This window comes from Brienomyrus brachyistius, chromosome 9, assembly GCF_023856365.1.
Source record: "Brienomyrus brachyistius isolate T26 chromosome 9, BBRACH_0.4, whole genome shotgun sequence".
Lineage (NCBI taxonomy): Eukaryota > Metazoa > Chordata > Actinopteri > Osteoglossiformes > Mormyridae > Brienomyrus > Brienomyrus brachyistius.
The window spans coordinates 16,046,924-16,074,739 of record NC_064541.1 but is presented as its reverse complement, the minus strand read 5'-3'; the positions used below and the strand labels follow the sequence as shown (position 1 = coordinate 16,074,739).

The 27,816-nt window shown below is 42.8% G+C and overlaps 2 protein-coding genes across 2 annotated transcripts; both read right to left on the bottom strand.

Moving 5' to 3' along the window:
• Positions 1-694: 694 nt before the first annotated feature.
• LOC125748728 (gonadotropin-releasing hormone II receptor-like) lies at positions 695-10,047 on the bottom strand. Its single transcript, XM_049025234.1, has 4 exons — positions 9,610-10,047; positions 6,495-7,020; positions 4,366-4,567; positions 695-4,030 (listed from the first exon to the last, which is right to left on the bottom strand). Exons 2-4 carry the CDS (start codon positions 7,017-7,019, stop codon positions 3,624-3,626), a joined length of 1,134 nt encoding a protein of 377 aa, XP_048881191.1. The 5' UTR covers position 7,020; positions 9,610-10,047; the 3' UTR covers positions 695-3,623.
• Positions 10,048-10,834: 787 nt separating this feature from the next.
• LOC125748727 (tetratricopeptide repeat protein 24) lies at positions 10,835-27,606 on the bottom strand. Its single transcript, XM_049025233.1, has 14 exons — positions 26,801-27,606; positions 24,339-24,548; positions 22,923-23,216; positions 19,476-19,677; positions 16,633-16,839; positions 16,131-16,259; positions 15,837-15,958; positions 15,445-15,564; positions 15,012-15,088; positions 14,772-14,902; positions 14,492-14,660; positions 12,625-12,704; positions 11,508-11,556; positions 10,835-11,368 (listed from the first exon to the last, which is right to left on the bottom strand). Exons 2-14 carry the CDS (start codon positions 24,513-24,515, stop codon positions 11,263-11,265), a joined length of 1,863 nt encoding a protein of 620 aa, XP_048881190.1. The 5' UTR covers positions 24,516-24,548; positions 26,801-27,606; the 3' UTR covers positions 10,835-11,262.
• Between the last annotated feature and the right edge of the window lie 210 nt (positions 27,607-27,816).

Here is a 27,816-nt window from a genome sequence, read left to right as displayed (position 1 = left end):
CTCACCTGCCCTAGAATCTGATTGGTCATCTCTCTGAACCACTCATTTTTCATACTGCCCTCAGAACAATTACGTATAAGTAAATCTCCCCCAAGCAAAATCTGTCCATGTTTATTATAAACATTACTTAAAAACAGTTCAATTGATGGCAGACTGTATCAGACATAGACAAAATATACGGGCCTCCCTCAGAACTTAAGCATGTTTTGAGATGAAGACCAAATCTATGAAACACGCATAAAGCCTGAGAAGTCAACGTTCTCAAAAGAGAACTCGAAAAAAATCCTGTGGTATATTTATACTTTATTTTTATATTTGTGTATATTCTTCTTGTTATTTTTGTTATTATTTGCCCATGACACACAGTACAGTTCCGGAGGATTGTAACTGTATTATGTAATATAAATATGAAAATGCCACAATAGAGAAAATGACACACATGACATCGATAGGCCGTCATATACATGCCTACATGCACCAGGACTGGTGTGTGAGACCCTTAAGTGGTAGCTTGAGTTAATCATGCCAATACATTTGTACATTTGAGTTAAAAAAAAAAGTCATTTTAGCAAATTATTGATAAAAGGCTCTTTTATTGAACAACTTTTCTTCTAAATCAAAACACAACCAATATATATTAGAATATATAAAGATAAACTTTAAAGAAATATAATTCCATAAATTACTGTTTTTTTTTTCATGCCAAAAACTATATGACCATATAATCTATGTCAGATATAGTAGCTGTGAATTGCTACGGCACCTGGGATATTTACCAAGAATAACATTCTCCCAGTTACTTTAACTGAAGGCAATAGTCACAGAGTACAAGCAACTTCACATAAGAAACAAAACACATATATACTTTGTATAGCTTGCTCTTTTCTTTGGCCAAAAATTCACTAAGAAACATTAGCAAAGATGTTCCCTACCCACTCCATTTGGTTTTCCCTGCTGGGCCAAATAGGTGGTTCTCTTTTAAAATAAGTGTTCGCTGTTTGTTCCATTCCCACCAACTGTGTTTCTCCTGAAGTGGACAGCGTTACCCCAAAAAGATCCCATTTCCCTTCTAGCCCCTTATCAATACTCACATGAGCATTTCAGAACGACTTTTCTCATTGCGTTCAGTGTCGACAGGATTCTTAGCTATTCACACAAACAATTCCATCGCTTACCTCCCTAATCTTCCCTTTGTAAGGATTGTTCCTCTGATGGAAAGCACGTAGTACCTCCCATTACCATTTACACTTGCAATGTTTTTACAGACAAGCAAATCTCACTGGGTACCTACTACATCACATTCCTCTTATGACGAAATATAACAATGTGTTAGAAAAACATAAAAGAAGTGATATGTGATGCAGTGTTATAACACGGTACGTTAAAGATGGTGCCGGAACTACTGTTTTTCAAATTAGCGTTTACTGTTCACATTGAATCAATCAAGCGGTCAATAAAAGTAACAGACGGTGTAACTGAGAGCATTAGACGTGCTGCTTAGTCAAAGGAAGTGGCTGAAAGTCAATGAGGGCAGTGTGACAGAGGAAAGTACTAAGTGGCATCTCATCGATGCCCTCAGGAGATTTTGTTGAGACCAAATGAACTAAATTAATTACACTCATCCAGAACTTTCCTTCTTCACGCCATGCTCTTACACGCATCTCCACAGGAAAACAAAGAAGTTGGTCTCAGTGTAATTATAGTGCAATTCATAACATAAGAACGCGAGCCACAAACATCACACTGAATACAGTGAACTTGCAGCAGACACTGTACGGAATTTTACCATTCAGTACAGTCAGAAGGCCAACCTGTCCTCCAGGAAAGGATGCATGGGGTTTTCAGCCCGTACCAGAAACACCACACACTGATAATCAAATCAAGACAACAATGTAGGCTGTCTTCTTGCATTTAGATAAGATCACACAGCTATTTGTTGACAAACTAGACATCTTACTTCATTGTGCTGAAAAAAATCCATTGTGAGTCTACAGTATGACTATGTCAATGAATCTGAGACCTGCAGCTTATTTTCTGAAAACAGTACATTCACATAAGGAACTGTACAGTTTATATACACACAGCATGCATTTTATTGCTAAAATAAGCAAATGCTTACTTGATATTTGACACACTTGAGTTTTTGGATTTTTCTAATCAGATCAACACACTTGGGTTACTGAAATACTCAATACTGAACATCTTTTATATATGCCAAGTTCCATGCTGGTATACTTTCACCAAAGTGTAATTTCACAAGAATTTATTTTTACGGGGATCTTTTCACAGACAACTGTTAGAAATGAACATTTAAAAAAATGATTGATTTATCTGTAGTATATTTCAAAAAGTAAGGGCCAGACCAGTGACAGAATCACACAAGAAACAAGAAGTCGTCATTTCAGAGAATTCAGAGAACATTAAGAACAACGATATATAATATAGGATTAGGCACGTGACGTCATCACGAGTACATCTGCCATTCAGGTGGGACACTTTTTCAATTATTTCCACACAGCGACCCATGTACCAGTAATCCCGTAGTTGTCATTTCTTTTCTTTTTTTGTTAGTGATAATTAATATTCATAGAAAGTACGCTGGCAGAACGCGCTCACAGAATGGCCATACAGAGGAAAGCTTACCAACAAAGCGAGGAGTCAGTATGAGGAAAATATATCTGTCATAAACCACCTCCACCCCTACGAGCTGCCCAGGCGGGGGTAAGGTCTGGGGCAGTTATAAATGAATTTTGGATCGACACTGCATGCGTTACCATGTTCTGATCGTGACACTGATGATTTGTTTATATCAATAAAATAGACTCCAAGGGCTATCTATGGTAGGTGATGCTACTGATATTTTAAAGGCATAAAGAAGAAGAAAAAAATCGGTTATGACGATCATCCACATATAGTGATCAATTTCACCCAGACAGACGTGATCACTATAAATGGTTTCCACTGTATGTAGATAGATAGGATATTTTAGAAGTATTTAAGTAGTGGTCAGTCATGCATTTTTTATATTTTTTAGAAAGCTGAAGTATGCAAAGTAATGTATTTGCCTCAGAATATTGCAGCCCTCTTACAACTTGGATATTATTTATTCGACATATCAGTTTATGTTATATAATAACATGTCGTATGATCGGCTTTTGCAACTGACTACACTACAATGTCGCATAGTTTCACATTTTTAGCGAATAAATCCGAATAGAGCTACAGACATAACCAATGCACCACTACCTGGACAACAAGAGGTACCCAACCAGCATGGCAGATCAATCCCACAATGCAATGCAAGCGCCCTAGCTCTATACAAGGGTAGGGCCACAAGGGCACTAGCTCTATTTGAATGCTGATTGCCCCCCAGAGTACCCCCTCCCCTGTCAATCACTGATGCAAAACATATGATTGGCTAATAATAATGTTGGTCCCTCTGTATGAATTATGATTCCTCTTATGCTCCTCAGCTTAAAAATCCTAGAATCACCCCTGATAAAGAGTTTGGTTTTTTTTTTGGTTACTAAACTGCAAGTGGGGAGTTTGGAAAATACTGTAGGGCTCCACATAGAAGCCTATGTCATGGTTTTAGTAGGGATGCTGAGATAATATCTGGGTCTCTATCCTTCTGTGCCTCTCTGCTGGTCCCCACTGGGGGCATCAGAGTCCGGCCCAACACTGTAGTGCCTTGGCCGACCAGAAAGGCGGTCCAAGGACCTGGGGGAGGAGTCGCGGGAACGGCAACACCAGCAGCCAGCAAGGTCAGCACGGAAGGACGGGGTATAGAATCCGTAGATGACGGGATCACAGCATGTGTTGAGGTTGCCAAACACAAAGAGGATGTGGTGGACATACTCAGGCGTCACTTGCAGCATCTGCGGCTGGAACCAGTACCAAATTCCCAGAAGATAGTAGGGCGTCCAGCACACCACAAAAGATAAAACAATGATGATGGTCATCTTCAGGGTCTTCATGCGTGCTTTGGGGATCATATCTGTTCCACTACATCTTAAATGCAAATCTCTATCTGGAGAGAGTTGAATACGTTGAATATTAGTTCTTAGAAGGTATAAGCACTTATGCGTCAAATATACACCATGCAAATACGATACTAGTCTTCAACCATAAAAATCAACATATACTTTTCAGTGGTTAGCAAGTCAACATCATTGCAACAATTAGCAGATGATTATCGAAGACACCTGCTTGTGCTGGCAACTTGTGAAATCTCAGTTCCTTGTGTCTACTACTTACTAAAAATGTGCATTTACATCTTGTGCAAAGGCAGTGAATATAGAGCATATGCAGGCAATCAAGCAAGTAAGCAGCAGTGTAGGTGTAGGTGATTGGTAGAATGTGCACCTTTGCGCTTGTGGATCTGTCTGTTGATCTCAACCAGGATTCGGATGTAGCAGCAGGTCATGACCAGCAGGGGGATGACGTAGAGCGTGACGAAATGAAACATGTTGTAGACGGTCTCGTGCCAGCGTTGCCGGAAGCTACCATGGGTGATGCACTGAGTGAAGTCTACACCCTCAGCCTTGATTGCCCTGAAGATAAAGAGCTTTTCATGGGGAAAAAAAATACAGAAATGCTATATTTAGTTTACTAAAGTTTAAATACGTTACGTGGGTACTGCCATACACAGGGATGTTCCTACTGAATGAATGAATTTGTCACCTAAATTTGCCCACCCCCAAATTCTAACCTTCACCACTACTGAGCATTAATATTGAGTACAAATCTTAACAGAATTTCAAGTCATGATGTGCTCTTTTGATACCAGCCTTAAGCAGCTATAAAACTGCCAGTTCATTGACATTGGGCAATCCATTCCTGGGCTACTCAATTATTTTTTCCTGTGGGCCCAATTCCATCAGCGACACAAAGCCAAGGTCCACCACCCCCAATAAAATTATCTGGCCAGGGTCCCTCTTGATAGATTTCGCAGAATGGGGGAGGGGGGGGGGTGCCCCTTGGTAGATTTCACCGAGTGGGGGTGGGTTTGTCGAACGGGGGCGGGGAGTGGGGGGAGGGGGGTTTGATCTCATGGTCTCAGTTAAATTGTGTTTCTATCTGAATGTGGACCACACCTGAGACTCAAATGCAGGAACAGTGATGTCATTATACCTTACCCCTTATCCACTCCTTAGTCTGGTTACCATGGTAATCATATAACGCAACGTGATTTGCTGCTTTATGAATCCTTCAAAGCTGGGTGCCGAATAACAGTGGACTTTCCTTAAGCATTATTCCCAGAGAGTCACTCGGTACACAGATGTTCCCACAATACCACTGACCTGGAGACAGATTTGCTTCCTCTGAATCATTAATCATCTGTTTGAAGCGTTGCCTAATTTCCTCTGCTATCCAGACCATCCCATACCTGAATAATTATGTTAGTCTAAGCTATAGACTTTGATGAGTAAGAACATTACTTCAGTCTGGAAGCTTTTTTTTTCTGGCCACATCATTGCCCAGAGTTACACAGTCTCATGGTCTTAAACGTAGGACCCACGACTTTCTGAAGATGCACCTGTTATGGAAGGGAGATGGCTTGCAGTGTCTGGAAACAATATGTGTCTGCATTTGCGACACCGGCTGTGTGAGGCCCTTTACGACTCCCATACACCCTGTCAGGGCTTCCAGGACTAGCATAGATAGGAGATCTCAGCCACTGTCAGAGTGTAACAGGCAGGTAATTGGGAATGGGACCAATCCAGTGTATTTCTGTAATGCCGCAAAGAAAGGTAACTGTGGCCTTTTCAAGATAGAATCAGCGTGTCCGTCAAAGGCACCTTCTGGACTTCAGCCACGCTCCCCTCCACAGCTTTGGCCAATTTTGGCTCCTTAAACAGTTCCTGTTTAGAGAGCTACTCTACAAAAAAAACTGCGTCTAAAAGACCCAAAGAAATGCGTATGTGTGTGTAGCATTCCCAATGGCGCCACCATGCCTCTGCTAGGAACACGAAACCGGAATGAAATATGCGATGCATTCATCACGTTGCATGGCGAATGCTGTTGTTTTTCACGGGGGACATTCTCGGCTATTTGCGATGATGGCAGCTTGCCGGCAGCGTTAAATAGACAAAACAACGGAGCAGAAATGCGTCATAAATGCACCTTAAATATGCACCAGATTTGTCACTTTCAGGTTGCTAAGAGACTCACAGAAATTCTTTGACAAAGTGGTTAATTTGGAGACAGCAATATATGGCACATTTATGACGTTACAGTAATTGTCTTGATTCCAATTGATTACTATAGTTTGATTGTAGCTAGCAAGCCATATAACCTACAATTTAAAAGTCAGTACTAGTAGTTTGATAGGAGCATCAGAAACTCCATGAATCCATAAAACGATAACGTCTGCTCTTATCCCCAGAAATATGGCAAAAACATTGAGAACTACCAATTTTGCTCTTCCAGCACTGTTGGAAGGAGCATCGCATCCACGACAGAGACTTCATTTTGTGTAGCTTCTCACTCACCTGTGGGGATGCCAGCAGCAGGCTGAGAGCCCAGGCCAGCATCAGCATTTTCTTGTTCCTGCGTTTAGCATCAACAGAGTCAAGCGGGTGCAGGATGGCATGGTGACGGTCCAGGCTGATGACCACCAGGATGAAGGCGGACGAGTGCATGGCGAAGAGCTTGAGGAAGCAGAGCAGCTTGCACATGGCGTCCCCGGCGTACCACTGCACCGTGATGTTCCACACCATATCCAGGGGCATGACGATGAAAGTCATCATCAAGTCGGCCACCGCCAGGCTCATGATGAGCGGTCGCAGGTGAGCTGCCAGTCTCCGGCCGCGGCCCTGGACCACGCTGATCAGCACGGCCAAGTTACTGACGGCGGCAAACAGAAAGAGCACCAGCGTGGCTCCCACCCGGAACAGGGCTGCCCGTGTGAAGGTCGGCGCCTCCCATTTGCCCACTGGAGTGGGGTTAGAACTGTTGGAGGAGTTCGGTGATGCATGCAGCTCCATTGGCATCAGGTGGGAAAAGTTCCTCTGCATCCTGTAGAGTGCGTTCAAAATTGGGTTTACACAAATCCACAGCAAATACAGCCATACATACACCCTTCATCCATAACTGCTGGTCTAGTGCAGATTCCTGGTGGCTAGTAAATATCCAATCTCATCTTCCCACCCTGTGAGTAGCAGCATGCTGAGCAGGTCAGGTCAGACCGTTCTGTTCATGGCCACAAACTACGGCACATTCCAAGGTAACCCTAAGTGTTTCTACACCAGCTGGGAGATCTAATCCCTCCAGCGTGTCCTGGGTCTCCCCCAAACCCCAGCCCCGGGGGGCATGCTAAGAGGTGCTTTCTTGGGAGGTGGCATCCTTATAATATGAGCAAAAATAGATATATAAATAAAAATGCAATTCCTCAACAGAATTTCACCAAGCAGCCATCTCTATTCTTTAATATTCCTTCATTATTATTTACTGAATGCTTACTTTCATTCCTTAGATCAACATCGACTGGAAAGTTTCTTTTACAGTAAATGTTTGACGTTTCTTTCCCTGCACAATGAATAGGCCTGATTTCAGTACCTACAACACACTGCCATCATAAAAAAGGCTTGTGGCCTTGACATTAAAGGCATTTCTATGTACATCCACAGCAGCGGTATAAGTGGCACTTAGAGACGAGCTGCATGGTCCCTGATGCATCGCGGTGTGTGGGCTGTTCACCCACAGAGCGGCAGAGTCATTTCGACAGGGAATAAGGAAGAAAGTAACTGCTCGCCTAGGAAGTCTGCTGGCTTTATACGTATGGCGATGCATTCAACAAAATGATCGCTGCATTCAGTAAACCACAATAACGCCCAAGATTCATGTTCACCCTGGACACCGAATCCTGCTACTAATGAGGAAGAGGCTGTTTCCTTCATAGCCGGGAAACTGTGTGGTTTCCCTACAAATTTGCCCGGCGAAAAATGAGGATAGATACGTAATGAAGCTCCTTCGTAATGTATTCAAGGACTGGGGACATCCTGCTTTTTAACGTGATTGACACTCCCACGATCCTGCTTAGGACAAATCGTCGGTAGAAAGCGGATGGATGGATGGATGGATGGATGATTGATGCTGGAGACACCTTGTGGCCTAGAACTTCTGTGATGCGACAAAAACATTTCCAAGGTCAGAAAGCCATCCAGTACACTGACATCGGTGTAATATGTACGTATTCGCAAAATGTTCAGCTTTCGGAACACTTTTCAGACTGAGCCACCTTGGACTCTCAGTAAAACTTATCCAAGGCATTGACACCCGTTGAGCAAAGAAATGCTCTTTACTCTGTTAGAGCCCATTGTGACAAAGGAAATGCCAGTTCATTATACCCACCCTGGGTTTCAAAGCATGATTCTATCCTGTCACCACTGGATATACGCTGGCAGGTCTTTTCCTAACAGCAGGTAATCGTGCGAGATATACTGTACAGCAGAAACGACACTGAAATAATAGGCCTTCCATGCTCATCTGTGTGTATTTAATCGCAGCTCCCTTCCCCGGTCATCTGACCGGGATCCAATTAGGAGTAAGAAAGTGGGTGGAGGGAGGTGAGACAAGAGAGGCCTATTTGCCTTATTCCGCTACAGTGCATGTGCCCCACCAATGTCATAATACTTAGCCATCAATAAATAATGAGACATTGCAGAGGAATGGCCAAGGCAAAGCATGGGCTTCTGTAATTGTGCATATCGCATAAAGACATAGGACACAGTCTCGAAAAAAGTCTCCCAGTGGCCGTTTTCTGTTTTCAATTTACTTTGTGTGGCTCCAATACACCACTGGGACACAATGTATATATATATATATTTTTTTTATTATTTTGGTTGGGCTGTTCCATTGTTTTGGATCAAATATGATCCAAGAAATTATACAGTTTATTGTGTGACGTCTGATAAACAGCACAACAATAACAACAGGAATGATAAAAAATATTTCATAATTAAAGATATTAAAGATGTTTAATTAATGGTTAAATATATTAAATGTTAGGGGAGACATGGAAATCCACTACTGGCCAAGATCACGCTAATGTTCTGCAGCTATGCCATAGTCCCTGTTTGCTCTTGGGAGGGAAGAAAATATAAACTATTATTATATGCATCCGTTACTCCTGCTTGCCAGTAAAGTGATAGATGGCTCTTCAGCGAGAAAACAATCTTGCAACAATATTACTGAATGCTATAGGCATGTATCAAACCGCATAATCCAATTCAAAAACTGATCAGAGATAGTAACGTGCTTTCCGGACGCGTTTGACGTCAGTTGCAAACAGCTGCACGTATCACGGGTCTGAGTCAAACTGGGGCTAATGGGTCTCGCCATTAGCCGCCGCAAAAAAAATCAGAACTTCTATGTTTCGGAAAATGCCGTTCAGAAATCTTTGACCACAAAAATGTAAATGCCTGTGCGTAATAAACAAGTTTTTCGTAGTTTCGCTTTATACCTGCCGTCAAGACCTTTCGATCCTTTGCAATTTGGGTATGGGTTTTATTTTACTTTGTACTTTATAAAATACATCTACTTTTTAAGCCACAGTATAAAAAATAGTCCCGTTTAAGGAAATGAGACATGTATAATTTGTCTTACCTTACATTAATATTTTGCTGCTTGACGATGCGTAGGTTGTGGTTATTTCCCTAACGCATGAAGTTGTTCCTTCCCTCTGTCATCAGACACTTGAGATTTCCACAGGGTACTACAGTAACTCTGGATTCTAAGGCTGAGCATGTCGTTTAGTCTTGACTTACTATCGCCTCCCCTGAATGCCCAGCGTCCCCCCACTGCAGTTATTTGTCAGTTTAGATTTCACGTAATTTTCCAACTCCGTTTTCACAAGATGCATTCGATAAGGCTCATATACTGAGAATACGTAGTAGTTTCATAAACTGGTCACTTGAAAAGTAGTGCATTTTAAAGGAAAGCACAAAAAACCGGCTCAGCTGTCTTCAAGGTTGCTGTCCGAACTCCCAAGTGCTGAAGCTTTGAAACCATGTCCATTTGCTGCAAGTTAATTCTGATTGTACATTATAGTTCTTCGCTTTATTTTAGAATCCTTTTATTATTACTATTGTTTGCGTAAAAAAACGTGCAACAGCAGAATGTCAACTAAATATATTTATATAATAATCTGTCGTTTGTTTTCCTCCGGTAGCAACAAAGTATTCCAAATGCAAAAAGATTCACGGAAGAAATATTAATAATCGCAAAAAACGGACGACTGATCACGATAGTGTGGAAATGACAGACGACCAATTGTTTTTAACAATGAGAAATTGGCATGCCTGCAGGTACACTGGCCCGAACAGATGAACCTATCACCAATGAATCTGATCGCGATATAATGGCTCATCTCAGCAGTCGCCCTTTCTTCCCCCCGCCTCCCCCCCCCCCCCCCCCCCCCCCCCCCCCAGCACTTTCTGCAGCCAATAACATCTCTTTCCTTGAGGCTGCGGAGGGTGAAATCTAATCTCAGATTTACATTTTTCACCGCATTTTTTGCGGTACCAGACACGCGCTCCTAACTATACTGCGGCACGTTTGTTTCTCATTAACATCGTAAATGTAATACGGTAGAACGATAGATCTTTTTCACTGCATTCTTTCTGAAATACTTCAGCAATATTTGCAGTCCTGCCGTTATAATACATACGCTAGTTTTACTTCGGGGTCGCATCGGATGCGCAACAAAATAGAATTACAGAGACCCACAATGTTGTCATTTTATGGGGACAATCAAGAATTTTTTCTCTTTCAGTATCAATAAACCGTTAGGGGTACCAGTTTAGCTTTGCAATTGCATTTTTGATTTAATTAACTGGACCGCGACTGTGTCGATACAGACACCTACGTGCTTTATATTTGGGGATAAAAAATAACATTATAACAAATTGTTGACAAATTATGTATATTAATATGGAATCACACAAAATTAAAATGTAAACCTAGGTAGTAATTATTACAATAATTAAAATAATATACAATATTGAATTGGAACATACTGTGGAATAACATAAATAAACAATATTCGCTTAATTACACCATTCATTGTGCTCTTTTACTATGTTGTTACAATGATTGTGTGAATAAATGTTATTTTCTAAATTTCTTAGGCCATATTTTTACATTTTATCCTTTAAGACATTATAAATCTTTTAACCTTTCTCCAGTTCAGTATTAGTGGAGCAGTAGTAGACACATCGCGGTCCACACACTGACGTAAAATGTCCAGTCTTGGTAAAGTCACATGACGAGACAAACTTGCGACTTCCACTTCCTGTGTAAGGGCATGGCTTCCTCCTCTTCGAAGCTTTTAGTGACGTGAGAACTCTGACCCAAGGAGGTATTGCTAAACAGACACCAGTTAGCTATTAGGAACATGACATATAATTATATCTCTAAACAGATATGTGTGAATAATTTAGTGAATCAGAATGCTTAGTATACTGCCGCACCAGAAGTTTTCAATCATAAGACAAGGTCCTCACCTGTTCATCTCTGTTGTTTTCCGCTCAACAGGGTTGTACAAGAGCCCACCTGGGATGAAAAGTTATGTGTCAGAGTTGCAAATATGTGGATTTAACACACATCTTATTTGTATAATGCTTGATAAATAATTATCTGCCTTAGTTTCCATATCTATTTTAAATGTGCAGCATATTTCAAGTATTTTTCAAATGAAAACAACATTACTATCAAAATGCTTAAATGACAGTCTGTTTCATCAGGAAAGCTTGCACCAAGACATACTTGAGTAATAAAGCTTTACCCTGAACATCTGTTCAAAGAGACAAAAAAAACTGCAATAACACGTAAAGTTAACGATCACCATTTGTGTGTTACAAACAGTCTAATCACCTAGAAGTTCTACAGAAGCAGAAAACATGACAGATGTAAAATTCATATGAACGATTCAACTGAAGTCTTTTTTCTCCCAGTAGAAAACTCAGCTGAGCAATTACTGCTCCATCAGTGCGAAATGAAAGGTATGAAACATGCAGACAGACATCAGGGCTAAACCGCTAAGCGGCTCAAACTCCTAGTCTCTAAAAGGCCAGCTCTAGTCATAATCAATCACCCGCAAAATGGTATGATTTCCATTCAGTTCTTACATGCATGACCTTGTTCTGCTTCCCTAGGGATGAACCTGACCGGATAGATTGGTTTGAGCAAAGAACTAAAGTACAGTTTACATCAAGGGCAGAGTCAGCCGTAAACTGCGGAACTCAAAGTTTTCCCACAGAAATATTCTGAAATATGTGTGTAGTATATTTCCAGGGGCGCCGGACAAAGAGGCATGGATTCACTAGCAGAATCAGGGGGGCCAGCACCTGACTAAGGCCCTTGAATAGATAAAATAAGTAAATCTGGGCGGGGGGGGGCTAGGTATGTCCCTGCATATTTATACACATATGAAGTCTGTATACCTACAGCATGAAATTGTTTAATGATTACATCCCATTCTGTGGAAAGAGAGTTTATTGTCAAATTCTAGCATTTCCTGCATGATGAAAAATTGCTCTTTATAGTAGATCTGTCCTCCGCTGAGCGATTACATACCTTGATTAGCGGGGGGACACGTTTTGCTATCCCTTCTGCACTTACCATGCTGGGTGGCTTTAGGCTCTGGGAATTCTGGACCTTGGTAGCAGGATACTGGCTTCAGATAGGTGTTGTTTAGATTCCTGGTATGGAAACAAGGCAACAAAAAAGAAACACATAAAGAATTCCCCCCTAAAAATGAACTGTAGCAAAAGGTTGGATTGTTTACAGTGCTGAGTATAAGCCGGTCTGCTGAAGAGGGCAGCGGCTGAAGCGGGCAGCGGCAGAAGGCGCCGGGGGCCGTGGGGTAGGCGCAGCATTGCCAAGGTGCTGCCCCACGAAAATGCCCAGCTGCACACGTTGGCAGAAACTTTAATCTGCTTTAAAGTCAGTAACGAAAATAAATACTTTTTGGTGGTCATCCACCTTCCATGATCCCCTATCCAGTAAGGTCATGCACCACATTATAACCTTTCGGTCAAAGACAGAGTGTATATATGACGGCGGTCGAATAAGATTATAACGGAGCTGAAAAATTCTTTTTGCCTAGTGCCGTCGTAGTGTTACAGTTTAATGTATCGCTCACATATTTGCTGCTTGTATGAACATATCTACTGCACTGCATACAATTATGTACAGTTCATAATATTTGATAATGATAATAAACAACTTTTACTGGTTTATGTATTTACTATTTTTATTATAATTTTAAAGTGTACTCTCTTTACTTTAAAAAAGTACCGCAGCCTAGGTGTGTAGTAGGCGGAACCATATATATATTTGCGTAATTATGCTCTATAATGCTCACACAATGACAGAATCACACTTCTCAGAATGCATCCCTGACGTTAAGCGATGCAGGACTGAGCAGGGTTATGGTCTGTAGCGTGAAGCGCGAGGCAGGAGACGCCCTGGGCGGGATCTCATCGCTGGCCGCACATGTGCACAACTAATCTCACCCTGTGGGCCACACTCACTGTCACCTAGTCGCTTACTTTAATCGTTATGGATTGTCAGGAAATAAATAATAAAGGAGAACTGTGCAAACGCCACGGGGAAAGGCCTGGGAGTACGCTTAGAGCTGCTGGCTCTGGAGGTGCATGGTGTGATTTCTTGGCATGGTGTCATTTTGAAAACAGCCATCTACAAAATCAAGGACAAAGGACCGGCTTAAATGACTAGATGTAATAATAACAAAGCCATGTGGCCATTGTGCCCCCCCATTCCCCCCCGCCCCACCCATTCCGTTCCCATTCCTTCTGCCGTAACGCACGCAGAAGCTGAGTGACGGAGTCTCCTCAGTTCACTGGACTCCCTCACCATGATTAATTGCCATCTCAGTGCTTATGCAATGAGGGACCAGACAGGAGAAACATTTGTTTTGGTGGAGGAGAATCTGCAGGGTAGTTAAATTAACAGGCGCTGGCAATGTCAAGTTAAGAGATGCAGGCGATTCTAAAACTAAAGATAAACAGGAATGGCTCTAAAAACTGGAATGAACAGCCCCCCCTAAAATCCATCCATCCATCCATCCATCCATCCATCATCCATCCATCCATCCATCCATTTTCCACACTGCCTCTCTTATGTAGGATCATGCGGGTCCCGAGCCTATGCTGGAGGCTGCTGGCAGAAGGCGGGGAATAATCCAGGATGGGGCACCAACCCATCACAGGGCACACAACTAGCTACACCTACAGACAACTTGATCACTCCAATACTGGAAAAAATGTAAATGATATACAAATAATGAATGAATAAAGATAAAACCATGGACTCATAAAAAAAGACTAACTTCCCCAGTAAAAACAAACAGTGAGTTTACTTCACTGGTCCATTTACTAGCCACTGCATTCCAGTTTACAGGAAATCCTACATGGTGTTAGTATGAATATGAGTTTTTCTTGCATAAATGTGTATACGTTCTTGCCTGTTGGCCTCATGCAGTGCGCTGTGACCATTGGACAGCTCTGGATGCGGCCCGTTAACCCGCGGATCTGTCGCCAGGGGATGGGCTTTGCCATCCCAGTCCTGCCGAGCGGCACCCAGGACCCGCTGTTCCCGCCATCGCTCTGGGACTGTGCCATTGGGTATCACCCCTGGGTACAGAAACGAAGCAAACCAGGGCATCTTTTCTGAGAAGATTCTGGTCGAAGCTACATGTGTGCTGCAGTATAGTGAATCTGCGATTGTCCGAGCTCGGTGCTTACCCAGGGAACTGTCCCTCACCATAAACCCATTGGGAATCATTTTCCTGGTCTGGAGTTCCGGCCTGTGAATTTGGGGGTCTCTTCGTGACCAATGGGGCTCAGACTGCTTAGCAGAGGGCACACCTGTGGTCCTACACAGACATGCGAAATAGTGAAAGCTTACTTTCATAGCCATTGGGAATGACTGCGATTGAATGTGTGGTCCTACGAAACCCGAAGGTGGACGTCATTGGCCCTCACCTCAGTGACGGCTGCTTGTGGAGGATCATATCTTGTGGGCCGTGATGTGGGATGGACCTTTCCTCACTGTGAACTCGCTACAGAAAATGAGAGAGGCGGTCAACATCTAAGCCAGTAGGAATCCAACTCATCAAAGTAAACTCATATTACCCCATATAACATTCAGTGATTTGTCTAGTACAGAGTCCTCCAGCTCTGCTCTTGGAGATCTACTGGCCAGTAGATTTTCTACCCTACCTGGCTTCTGATGAGCCACACCTGTTCTCAGGTAAACACCTACTGGATGGTAGCTCTCCGGGACTGGAGTTGGAGGCTCCTGGTCTAGTAGGACTTGCATTAAATCAATTCAGATTAAACCTCATTAGTCTGATTGATGTTTAACTCAAGTGCCGCATCCCAAATAGAGCAGAAACATACAAAAGAGGCCGTCTACCTGAGGCTGAGTAGGGGTGAGGCCCCTATCATAGGTCATCTGGCTCTGCAGGGATAGCCTGTCCTGGATGGCGGCAGCCAGCTTATCCACAAGGCGCTCCTGCACTGAGCTGGGACAGTCCTGGATGGGGACGGGTTTCCGACAGCGGGCAAGAGGGATAATAAATCAGTGCTGCTCATCTACAGCCGTGTTCCTGGCCTGAGAAGGAATGACTGGGGCTGTTCACAGTCAGACTAGTGACACCTACTGGATACAAAGTACTGTATCAAAATAACTGGTTGACAATTCACAGCAGAACGAACTGGTTGGAGAGAAGCGGAGCCCTGTGCGCTTGCAGATCCCCAGCTCATTAGGAGACTGGCTGGACTGGGTGCTGCTGGTTGGACTCTCACCTTACATTTAGCCAGCAGCCCCAGTGCCTGCTTGTAGTACTGTATGGCCCTCCCTGGGTCTCCTAGGTGTAACCAAACTGTCCCCATTCCCTCGCAGGCCTGCCACTGACCCTGGGGATCATCTGCACATGGAGGGAATTGGGAAAAGCGGCAGATACAGGGAGAGATAGACGAGGGATAGAACCAGACAGCATGCGGAGGTATTTTTGAGGGGAGCTGAATGTCATGTAGCCAAAAATACACAGAGTAGGCTATACGATTAAATAAGAGCACTGTGACGCCTGCCAGCTGTACCCGTGTCTTTGAAGGCCTGCAGGGCATGAAGGTAGTTCTGTGCCGCCTCCTCCAGGTTCCCCAGCTGTCTGAGGGCAAATGCCAGGTTACTGAAGCACTGACCCTGAGCACTACGGCTGCCCAGGGACCCTATTGGGGAGAGAGAAGGCAAAGTGAATTACAGCCGCACTCCTTCAATGCACAATGATCGTTCTGCAATGCACAACAATTGTTCGGTGCACACCAGGATTGTCTTATATGGCTTCATAAAAAAAATGCCACACAGCATTTTCAGCTTTCCCTTTGCATTCAAAAGCTTATTTCCGGACATAAACATAACATAAGCACCAGGGAATACCTGCTGAAAGCCAATCAGGGACACTGACCAAACGCAATTCATTAACACTGAAAAGAACAGCCCAGCGTGTGTGCATGCATACAGAAGACATGACCATGCTGCCCCATGCTGTTGTCACATGACCATCACATGACCATCACATGACCATCATGTGACCAGGCTCACCATGTAGGGCTGCAGCTTCCTGGTGGTACTCGAGAGCCTGTTGGTACTGGCACAGTGTGTTTTGGACGGCGCCAAGGTTCTGTAGGACAGCAGCCAACCTGCAAGGCCTTCCATGGGCCAGCGGTAGCGCCCTGTTAAAACACTCTGCTGCTTCTGGGAACAGCTTCAGCTGAGTGAAGTTCAGGCCTATGTCATTGTACAGCTTACCTACAGCACAACAGGAAGGTCAGAGACAGATTCTTGTTACAGGACAAACAAACATTCATATTTTATTTATTGTTTTAGCATTTATCCAATGTTTTCTCCTCATTTAGACATCTAATTCTAGCAGAGGAGTCAGCTTAAGTGCTCAAGGCTAGTCCAGCATGACCTTGAAGTAGTAGTTTTTTTGGACATTCAGTTATGGTTTTTCAAAGGTAATCCTACTGAAACCAGCATTTTCAGACTTTCAGACTGCTTTTCTGTGCATCCCAGCCTGTAACTCGGTAACTCCTTAAATTTATGCAGGACAAGCCATTTACGTACAATGTACGCATTCATCACGATAGGCAATGGTAAGGACAGCATGACAGGATGTACGGTTCTGATTTTGTTCAGTTTTAAAGTCGTGAAAACACTCGAAAAAGATGAAGACATGCAGGTATATGTGCATACACACTCCTGTAACTGAAGCCAAACATTCTTCTAATAAAGACTATGGTTTTATGATTGACATTATTTTGAATCATATTGGACTTTGAGTCTTTGAGTCCTTTTTCTCTGTTTCCATGTGCCCTCGCCTATGTATATTACCTCATTTACATCTGGGAAATTTGTTTATGGCAATAGAAACTCTATCCCAATGCAGATTTGCATTTTCAGACTCCCACTTGCCATGATCTCATGTGTTAATTTATTCTTAATTGGTTCCACCTCTTGGTTTTCAGTACAGGCCAGTCCTAAAGAATCCACCCACATTTTGTTTTTCAGTTTTTCAGTTGGTGTGATATTGTGTAAGGTTCACTTGAAAAAAGCTGTTTTTTTAGGACAATCTATGAGGCATGTTTTTTTTGCCTCCTCTGAGATTCCTGCCAGTTTGCAAATTGCTATATCGCACCTTGGGGTTCTGACGCGGAGGTAAGACCCGCTCCCAGGCTGCAGACGTGATCGTCCCATCCCGTTTTGTCATTGGACAGCTCTCGCCGCCGTGCCTCAGCTCAGCTTAGCCAGATGCAATTTAACATTTGTTCTTAAATGCTTCAACAGCACTTCTACTGGGTTTACAAGCTGCTTAAATCAGCCTCCCTGGTTTTGATCTTAATTTGTTCTTTTGAATATCACAATCGCTAAAATTATTTTCCCGCCTGCAACAGCCTTATTTTAATTGACAAATATTTTAATGACGAGCTACAAGATGAGTGGAACAGTAAAGTAGCTATTGTGGGTTTTATGACAACATTTCAGTGCATTATTTTGCTAAGACTATACCCATCCCTTCTTCATAACAGCTTATTCAAGGTGACACCTGGCACCTATCCCAGGAAGCAGTGGCATTGTGCCAATTAATTTAGGTAGCGACATGCCTTCCCAATATAAAAAAATATGTAAAATATAAATTTATTATACAGTCAACCAATAACGTGCCTACATTGACTGTGAATAACATGTCGTTAAACTTGGAATAAACTTGCAGTCAGGGGAATCTGGCCAATGAGTGAGCTTCGTCCGACAGATCGCATCTCTTAATCCCCTCCCCTTGTCCCTCAAAATTCCCATTGAGACACGAGTCTCTGCAGGACAGAGTATCATGTGCAGAGTAGCCAAAGGTGACGCATGCAATAGAGCAGGAATGCCAGAAGATTATTTCTATTGGCCGAAAATGCTGTCAACAAACGTTATGTCAGAAAGAGACCAGACATTCACTAGACATCTTGGTCAGGCAATGACTATGATTAATAAACATCCCTGTTTCATATTTGTTTAAATAGTGTAAGACTCCCACAAGCACTCCCACAAGCCTTTCAACACGTCCAGTACTTCAGCCTGTAATGACATACACTTGTTCCCATCTTCTACCGATAACTCTGCACCACATCAACAAGTTGTCACGCTGACATTCACGACTCGCATCTCAGCGACAGCAAACAAGGCTAGCTATCTTCAGCTGTTTACAATTGCTAGCCAAGTAAATGTGCTATTGCAAATATAAGGCGGCTACTGAATTGTTTCTGTGCTGTTTTCCCACAATCATATGCTACATTAACTGTCAAAATATATCACGCACATGTGTGCTTATGTTGATGTTAGCTGAGAGGAAGCAGAAATGTGGACTGTCCAGGGTTCCCCGAGGATTGGGTTGGGAAACACTGTGCTAGGGGAGTGTTTCTCAGTCCAGTCCTTGAGATCGACAGTCCACATCTCTGCTCCCTCCCCAGCTGCCCAGCACACCGGTTCCAGGTATTCAGTGATCCTGATTGGCTAAGAGCAGAGAAGGAGCAAAAATGTGAGGGGGTCCCAAGGACTGGGTTGAGAAATACTGTTGTCCATTTTATGAAACACAATCTGCATAATGCAAATGGTATTTTGAGGGACTTGATTCAGTGACGATTAAAATGTTTTATGCTGCCTTTTTATTTTTACCAAGTTTTCATTTTAATTTAAAAAATCAATATTTAAATTCAGTTATGACATTTCATAACAATATAATATAATAATATGATTTAAAATAGTGGGTGATTTCAGCCGGCTTTTACATACATCTGAACAGTAACTTTAGAAAGCTTTTTACACTATTTACACTGTGGACTCTAGCGACTTGTAAAAAGAGGGTATTGTGAGGGAATGCATGCATAAACCCTAATCACCCAGTGTCTCCTCTTCTCCAACACCAGCACTCAGTTCCAGCGAATCGGTGAGCACCCTGGTGATGTCATCGGTGGTGAAGGTGTCACACCGGAGCATGCTGTCGGCAGCTTCCCTCAGAGCCAGAGCCGCTGCGTCTGGCCGGCCTGCAAGTCGGTAGCCTTCCCCAGCTCGTTGGTAGCTCTCAGCTGCCTGCGTCCAGTCCTGAAGTACAGGGTGGCCCAACGTAAGACGAAGGTACACAAGCCCCAAATGTATACAGATACCTGCCAGGGGTTGCCAGATTTTAATTTCGTAATTTTTATAATGTTATAAATTCCCTCCCCCCACAATCCATCCTTCCATTTTCTGATGGCTAAATTTGTCGACAAGTGGTTTATCATGGGTACCAGGCGCAAAAAGTCACACGCTATTGGGTATTTCGAGATGCCAAATTACCTCGCCACGCTAATGGGCTACAGGAAGAAACTGCAGTCCCTGGTGGCAGCAATGTTATCCACTGAGCCACCATACCATCATTCGCACTAGGGTAGCATTATAAAAATGTGAAAAAAAATGAAAAACATGTCTTCCGAAAAAAAGGCTAAAGTTTTGTAAGTCAGCAGAAGGTGTAAGTGGCGCAGGGCTGCGTTTGGACCGCTGACTGCTACCCCACAGCATGTGTGCTGACGACTCACAGCTGCTTCTAATGACATTTTTTTTTCTTCGTGTACTGTTTTTAAGTCCTTGCTAGGTCCTCCTGTCCTGGGTTGTTCCCTGCCTCGTGCCCATTGCTTCCAGGATAGGCTCCGGACTCCAGTGTGACCCATTAGGATAAGTGGTTTGGAAAATGGATGGATAGAAATATCGTAATATTTATTGTAAAAAAAATTTAATATGTGAATTTTTTCCAGTATCTCTCAGCCCTAGGGACTACCATTGCCAGTCAGTTGCTATGATTTAATTAAACTCTATGTATTTCCAGCGTTGAAATGCATATGAATGATGTCTTCAACAAGCCTTTGGAGGTACCATTTAAGGGCGCCCCTGGGTTCATAGCCTGATATAATCATAGTTCCATATGTACAAATTTCGTAAGTCGCTAAGCGCATACATTAGCATAAACTTGCCTAGCTGTTTCTAGAAGATACAAGAAACAGAGACTTTGAAATGCAGTGTGAGCAATTTCGATGAAACCAGCCTAGAGCAGCGTGTTGAACACTGGCATATGGAAGTAGGCCTCTTTGCTAAAATCCGAGTTAAGGGAAACTTATATATACACACGTGGACAAAATTGTTGGTACCCTTCAGTCAATGAAAGAAAAACTCACAATGGTCACAGAAATAACTTTAATCTGACAAAAGTAAATAAGTAAATAATAAATAAAAATTCTATGAAATTTAACTAATAAAAGTCAGACATTGATTTTTAACCATGCTTCAACAGAATTAATAAAAAAAAAAAAACTCATGAAACAGGCCTGGACAAAAATGATGGTACCCCTAACTTAATATTTTGTTGCACAACCTTTTGAGGCAATCACTGCAATCAAACGATTCCTGTAACTGTCAATGAGACTTCTGCACTTCTCAGCAGGTATTTTGGCCCACTCCTCATGAGCAAACTGCTCCAGTTGTCTCAGGTTTGAAGGGTGCCTTTTCCAGACGGCATGTTTCAGCTCTTTCCAAAGATGCTCAATAGGATTGAGGTCAGGGCTCATAGAAGGCCACTTTAGAATAGTCCAATGTTTTCCTCGTAGCCATTCTTGGGTGTTTTTAGCTGTGTGTTTTGGGTCATTGTCCTGTTGCAAGACCCATGACCTGCGACTGAGACCAAGCTTTCTGACACTGGCCAGCACATTTCTCTCTAGAATCCCTTGATAGTCTTGAGATTTCATTGTACCCTGCACAGATTCAAGACACCCTGTGCCAGATGCAGCAAAGCAGCCCCAGAACATAACAGAGCCTCCTCCATGTTTCACAGAAGGGACAGTGTTCTTTTCTTGATATGCTTCATTTTTCCGTCTGTGAACATAGAGCTGATGTGCCTTGGCAAAAAGTTAAATTTTTGTCTCATCTGTCCATAGGACATTCTCCCAGAATCTTTGTGGCTTGTCCACATGTAGTTTGGCAAATTCCAGTCTGGCTTTTTTATGACTTGTTTTCAACAATGGTGTCCTCCTTGGTCGTCTCCCATGAAGTCCACTTTGGCTCAAACAACGACGGATGGTGCGATCTGACACTGATGTTCCTTGAGCTTGAAGTTCACCTTGGATCTCTTTAGAAGTTTTTCTGGGCTATTTTGTTACCATTCGTATTATCCGTCTCTTTGATTTGTCATCAATTTTCCTCCTGCGGCCACGTCCAGGGAGGTTGGCTACAGTCCCATGGATCTTAAATTTCTAAATAATATGTGCAACTGTAGTCACAGGAACATCAAGCTGCTTCGAGATGGTCTTATAGCCTTTACCTTTGACATGCTTGTCTATAATTTTCTTTCTAATCTCCTGAGACAACTCTTTCCTTCGCTTCCTCTGGTCCATGTTGAGTGTGGTACGCACCATGTCACCAAACAACACAGTGACTACCTGGAGCCCTATATATAGGTCCACTGACTGATTACAAGATTGTAGACACCAGTGATGCTAATTAGTGGACACACCTTGGATTAACATGTCCCTTTGGTCACATTATTTTCAGTCTTTTCTAGGGGTACCATCATTTTTGTCCAGGCCTGTTTCATGAGTTTTTTTTTTTATTAATTCTGTTGAAGCATGGTTGAAAATCAATGTCTGACTTTTATTAGTTAAATTTCATAGAATTTTTATTTATTATTACTTTTGTCAGATTAAAGTTACTTCTGTGACCATTGTGAGTTTTTCTTTCATTGACTGAAGGGTACCAACAATTTTGTCCACGTGTGTATATATACATATACTTATACTGGCCATTACTCAACACTGTCATCAATTGACTTACGCCCTATCGAGTAACATCCAATTGTACTTTTGTCCAAGGACCCATAAGAGCCTTAATAAAATTCATGGAGAGATATTCAAAGCAGATGTAGTGGACGTTAGCAAACATATTTTACCACACGTGCGGCATGCAGCAAGAATTTTGTTTCAACCAACCAGATGAGTATAAAGAGTCACTGTATACTCAACTGGATTGTTGGAACGAAATCTTGGACTGGATTTTTACTTCCTGGTTCTGAACTATCCACCTTTGCTTATGTTGTACGGTATATCTGATTGCTCCCCTATAATGATCAAGATACGTCCAGACTGACTTACATCCTCATCTACGGAAAGTTACCTGGACGTAAGTCGAGGGTCAAGGTCAAATTTATTTATATATAGCGCACGTACCCGATTCATCGATAAACATGAGTACTTCAGTTTACAAAAAGCTACACTGTCATCATAGCATATTACACATAGTATTTGGGGGGGGGGGGGGGGGCTGACCTGGACGAGCAGGTAGCAATGGGCGAGCTTCATGCAGGCATCCGCTTCGCCACCCCCGTCTCCCTGGGAGCGGTAAAGCTGAGCAGCCTTCAGATAGTGTTTGGCTGCCCTGCCTGGGTCTTCCAAGCCCTCGTGGGCGGCGCCCAGGTTGAACTGGAGGTCTGCTATCCGCTCGCCCCCCTCCCCAGGCTGGGCGCGCCTCAGGTACTCCAGGCCCTTCTGGGGCTTGCCCGATTCCACGTAGGCCGCGCCCAGGTTGAAGGCGCAAGCTCGCTGTACACGGGCGTCTTTCAGCTGAGGATGACAGGCAGCAGAGGTCAGGTAGGCTTCAGGAGAATAGGGTGACACAGTGGGTAGCGCTGTCTCTTCACACCTCCAGCGACGGAGAAACAAATCCCTGGATCCTGTGCAGAAATAGGCATTTCAGGTCCAGAAAGTAAAAATCCAGGATAAGATTGTGTTTCAACCAACCAGTCCAGTATAAAGAGTCACAGTCACAGATACTCAACTGGTTGGCTGAAACGAAATCTTGGACTGGATTTTTACTTTCTGGACCCCAAATGTCCACCTCTGGTCGTAGGTCTGTGTGTGGAATTTGCACATTCTCCTTATATTGTGGGCCTTACCTCCCCCAGGCTAAAAATTCCATTAGGAGAACTGGTGTCTCTAATGTGCCAACAGCTTTTGATTATTTGTGTGTGACCTGTGATGAGAGAGAAGCCCAACCAGTCTGTTCCTGTGCCTCCTGGAATAGGAGACTCCTCCTCCTCCTCCACTACAAAAGTTTTTGCAAGATGGGTGGATAAATTGAGAGTAAATAGAGACTGTCTTAATTAGGGTTCATATATATAGCAACAACTCACTCCATCTTTAAAATGATAAATTACTACTCTTCGGGCTGAAGTGCCCTCGAGTAAAATGATGCAATAAAAGAAAAGTACAGATTGCATGCACTGCACAACTCATCAGTTATAGAGCAGCACTAGGAATCTGCTCCATGTGGAAAATGCATTAGACAGTCTACCCATGACCCTGTACTACTGCATAAAGGAGGGAGGGAGGGAGAAAGAGAGAGAGAGAAAGAGGGAGACAGAGTCAGACAGAAAGAGAGGGAGAGAGAGGGGTAAAACAGACAGTAAGAGAGAAAGAGAGGAGAGACAGAGAGACAGACAGACAGAAAGAGAGGGGGGAGAGGGACAAACAGACAGGGATAGAGACACACAAATACAGACAGATAGCCAGACAGTAAGAGAGAGGGAGAGAGAGAGAAGAGAGAATGAGAGACAGATAGAAAGAGAGGGAGAGAGAGAGAATGAGAGACAGATAGGAAGAGAGGGAGAGAGAGAAAGACAGAGAAAGAGATAGAGAGAGTGACAGGCAGGAAGCAGGAAAGGAACCAAACAGATGGAGACTGACCTCCAGCGAAGCTTTGAACGCCTTCTTAAAGCAGTCAATTGCTTTCACACACTTTCTCTGAACCAAGGAGTCGTGCCCAGATGCCGTCAGCCCCTGAATGTCCCGCACCAGCTGGGACTCTGGGCCCGTGTCCTCTTCCGGCTTGTGCTTGTCTTTCATTTCTCCCGAGGTCGTCATGGGGACGGCACAGTGCTTCAGATGCCATGGTACCTGAAGGACGAGCGTACTTAGGACAAGAGTGAAACTGCAGTAACATACGTACTGAAAGTCAGGGGAGGAGTGGCCATAGGGAGCACTAGAAAATGTCCCTGTCGGCCGGTGATGTTTCCAGGCCGGTCGAGCTGCAGTGCATACCAATTCAAATTCTGATAAATATCTGTGCATGTAGTAAATCAATGAAAAGACGGCCCCTTCCCAAGTGGTACATGCATTGCATGCATGTATCCATCTCAGAGGAGGGATGGCAGCCCCTCCTACAATGAAAGTTTTTTTTGCATGAAACCAAACTCAACTTGGGGCCCCCCTCTGAAAAAGCATGGTGGAGCTACGAAAGGAAGGATGAAGGAAAAACGTTGTAGTCTGTCAACTTAACATCACAGCCTTGGGTCATGACTTTAATAGAAGTGGGTGAGATCGAAATAGCCAGCAAACTAGCACATGTGGCCCTACAGTATAGCCTAAAATGCACCGGGTTTCTAGCATAATGAACAAGCCGTTCCTGAATGAACAAATAAAAATATAGTGAGATTACCGCTATGCAGACACCTCATTGCAAAGCAGACATTGATGTGCCGCGATTCACACGATAACACTGTTAATGTGGCTCAATAAACAGCTGCCAAAAACAGACTTAGGAACATTGGTATCCAAGAACACTTCTTTCATAGTGGTGTCTACAAAGAAAGATATTCTTATGTCTTTGGACACCGATAAGATCATGAATAAAGCAGCAGAGACTAGTGACTTGCTAATAAGGAACAATCTTTGTCTGATATTCTTAAGCTTTCAGACGGTATAATACCACTACTAATTATTGTTGTAGTAAGTAGAGTAAATTTTCAGTTGATTTATAATATGTGCAATTGTACATGGATACTTCTGCTGAAAGTCCCCATTCATATTTTCCTGCCAATAGGAAACACTCATCTGAAGCATTAAAAGGAGCCAGAAATCCTAGAATGTGCAGGCAAGCGGAACATATGGTGGGCCAGCCCAGTAACGATTCACACGGCGACAAAATCACACTACAGACTCAACTATACTTTTTTGTCAGTTTTTAAATGACCTGTGGCATTACTAAGAAAAATCTATTTGTCACTCAAGAACCAACTTTTCCTCCGAATAATCTAACCAGGCACACACATACCTGTCAGGCACAATCGTTTTCTCGTACTGTATCGCTCGCAGAAAATGGTGAAAGGGGCGACCTGAGTTCTATCTGGGTGGGTCCGTGTCTACCCGGACCCACCAGTGCCGTCACGGTAGGTCTGATGCAGTGTTTTGTCTGCCATTTTCTGAAACTAGAATAAATTTTCAGCTTATTTAGAATTGTCTTTTTTGTGTTGGCACCATGGAGGACAACCCCCCCCCCATTCTACGATGTGTCACATCACCCCACGGCTTAAAGACGGTCCCACTCCGTCCCTGACGAAGCCCGTAATTATACTTGTAAAATAAAGAGAAAACTTCCAAAACTCACTCAGTCCACGGGATACAGTTTTGGGAAAATTTGTTTGGACTTGTTGTGGATAGTCTTGGAAATTTATCAAAAATTTTGTATTGTTAAATTACAAAAAATAAACAAAAAAGGGTCTGAATGAATTTTGGAAATTATCCTTATTTATTTAAATTTGAAATTGACGCTTAGATTTATTTAAATGCTTTTAATATGTCTAACGTGAAAACTGCACATTTCAGCTGCTTAGCTCTAGAGAACCAAGTAAGACAGACAAAAAAATAAAACAAATATAGGAGGACAATAAGCATCTTCATTGCCTGTCTCAAACTGTATTTAAGTCAAACACTGAACTTTTCAGATGCGGCATTTTTTCCTAGTGATGGAACAACACTGCAACCTCTGGGGACCTTCAGATGTTTTGTCACCTAAACCAAAACGGTATCTGTTGCCCTGTATTGGTGCCGTCTGCCTTTATTAATCTTTAATCACCTCCGCTGAAGCATGCTGTCCAGTTGTCACGCAGTTCCTTCCAGTAGGACCACCTTACGAGCTTCTTTGTTATTTTTATAATGCATTAACATACACACTGTCCAGAAGCAATACAGACAATAACATTTCATCGGTCTCGGAACAATATAGCATGAAAGTTATATCTAGCTATAAGTTTGTATTAGCAGTTTGATCAGGTATGCAGCTAACTTCCTATTATCTCTTGTAAAGATCGGTATCCAAATATTCAAAAGCAGGATGCTAAGTTGTTTTAGATTGGGAAATATTTACTTACCGAATTGTCTATTGCACTTGTAGTTCAAATGCTGCCATCTCAGTTTCTCCACTCTGCTCGACTCAGCTAGCTAATGTCAGGCGTACAACACCCAGTATATGAACACTTCACCACGATAACGGCTTGATTTCCAAAGTCACGTTACTAACAATCTTAATGTTAAAAAGGTAACTTCAGCTTACTGCTCAGTAGTCTGTCTACCTAATGGGAATCATGTTGGAGATGTACACGGAATTCACCTCGGCTCCGTTGCTAGGCAGCTGGGACGCTAGTTAAAATGCCCCCTCTTAATTCACCTCTCCCGTACTCTGAAAACACACGCCCCTTTAATGTGAAGAATTACCTGAGCATCACGAGTGACAAATCTGCAGCCTTCGTATATAACAACATGACAGAAACAAACCATTTTTTTCTACCCTGATAAAATAAGTCTATCATCACGTGTCTTCACATGCCAGTACGTCACGTACACACACAGACACACAGAGAAACACACACAGTTCATATTATATTCCTATAAGAGACTTTCAATTGATATCTATGGACAAACCTTAATGCTACGATAACCCTATGTTATTTTTGATTGCATTCACAGATTTTCATGAAACTTATATTGTGGGGACGTGAAAACGTGCCCACAAGGTAAAAACAAGGTAACAGGTTTTATTCCCCACAATGTGATAAATACAGACCCCCCCCCCCAACACACACAGGTACACCCACCCATTCTTCCATTCAGATTACAATGATCATTATTATTGATTTTATATATTTCGCTTCGCTTATATTGGAATAGTTGTCAATTTCATTCGTAATACTCATTTTAAGAAAAAAGAAGTAAAGAAAGGCTGCTTATCTTGAATAAATCGCAACATATTTGTAAAATGTATAACAATAATAAAAGTAATAATAATAGTAATAACTACGATTCGTGATATTTTCGCAATCTAACTGTCGCACAATGATACCAATACCACAATGCAACGCGCACATTCTCCCCACGTGGTCCTACCAGG

Bases quoted from the DNA above. Each gene is read 5' to 3' on its own strand.
- LOC125748727 (XM_049025233.1), bottom strand. From the start codon at position 24,515: ATGACGACCTCGGGAGAAATGAAAGACAAGCACAAGCCGGAAGAGGAC. The intron at 23,217-24,338 runs GTCAGTCTCCAT...TGTCATCCTCAG, and splicing joins CGTTCAAAGCTTCGCTGGAG to CTGAAAGACGCCCGTGTACA. The intron at 15,959-16,130 runs GTACAGCTGGCA...CTCCATGTGCAG, and splicing joins GCAGGCCTTCAAAGACACGG to ATGATCCCCAGGGTCAGTGG.
- LOC125748728 (XM_049025234.1), bottom strand. From the start codon at position 7,019: ATGCAGAGGAACTTTTCCCACCTGATGCCAATGGAGCTGCATGCATCA. The intron at 4,568-6,494 runs GTGAGTGAGAAG...CCCCATGAAAAG, and splicing joins TGCTGCTGGCATCCCCACAG to CTCTTTATCTTCAGGGCAAT. The intron at 4,031-4,365 runs GTGCACATTCTA...AACTCTCTCCAG, and splicing joins ACAGATCCACAAGCGCAAAG to ATAGAGATTTGCATTTAAGA.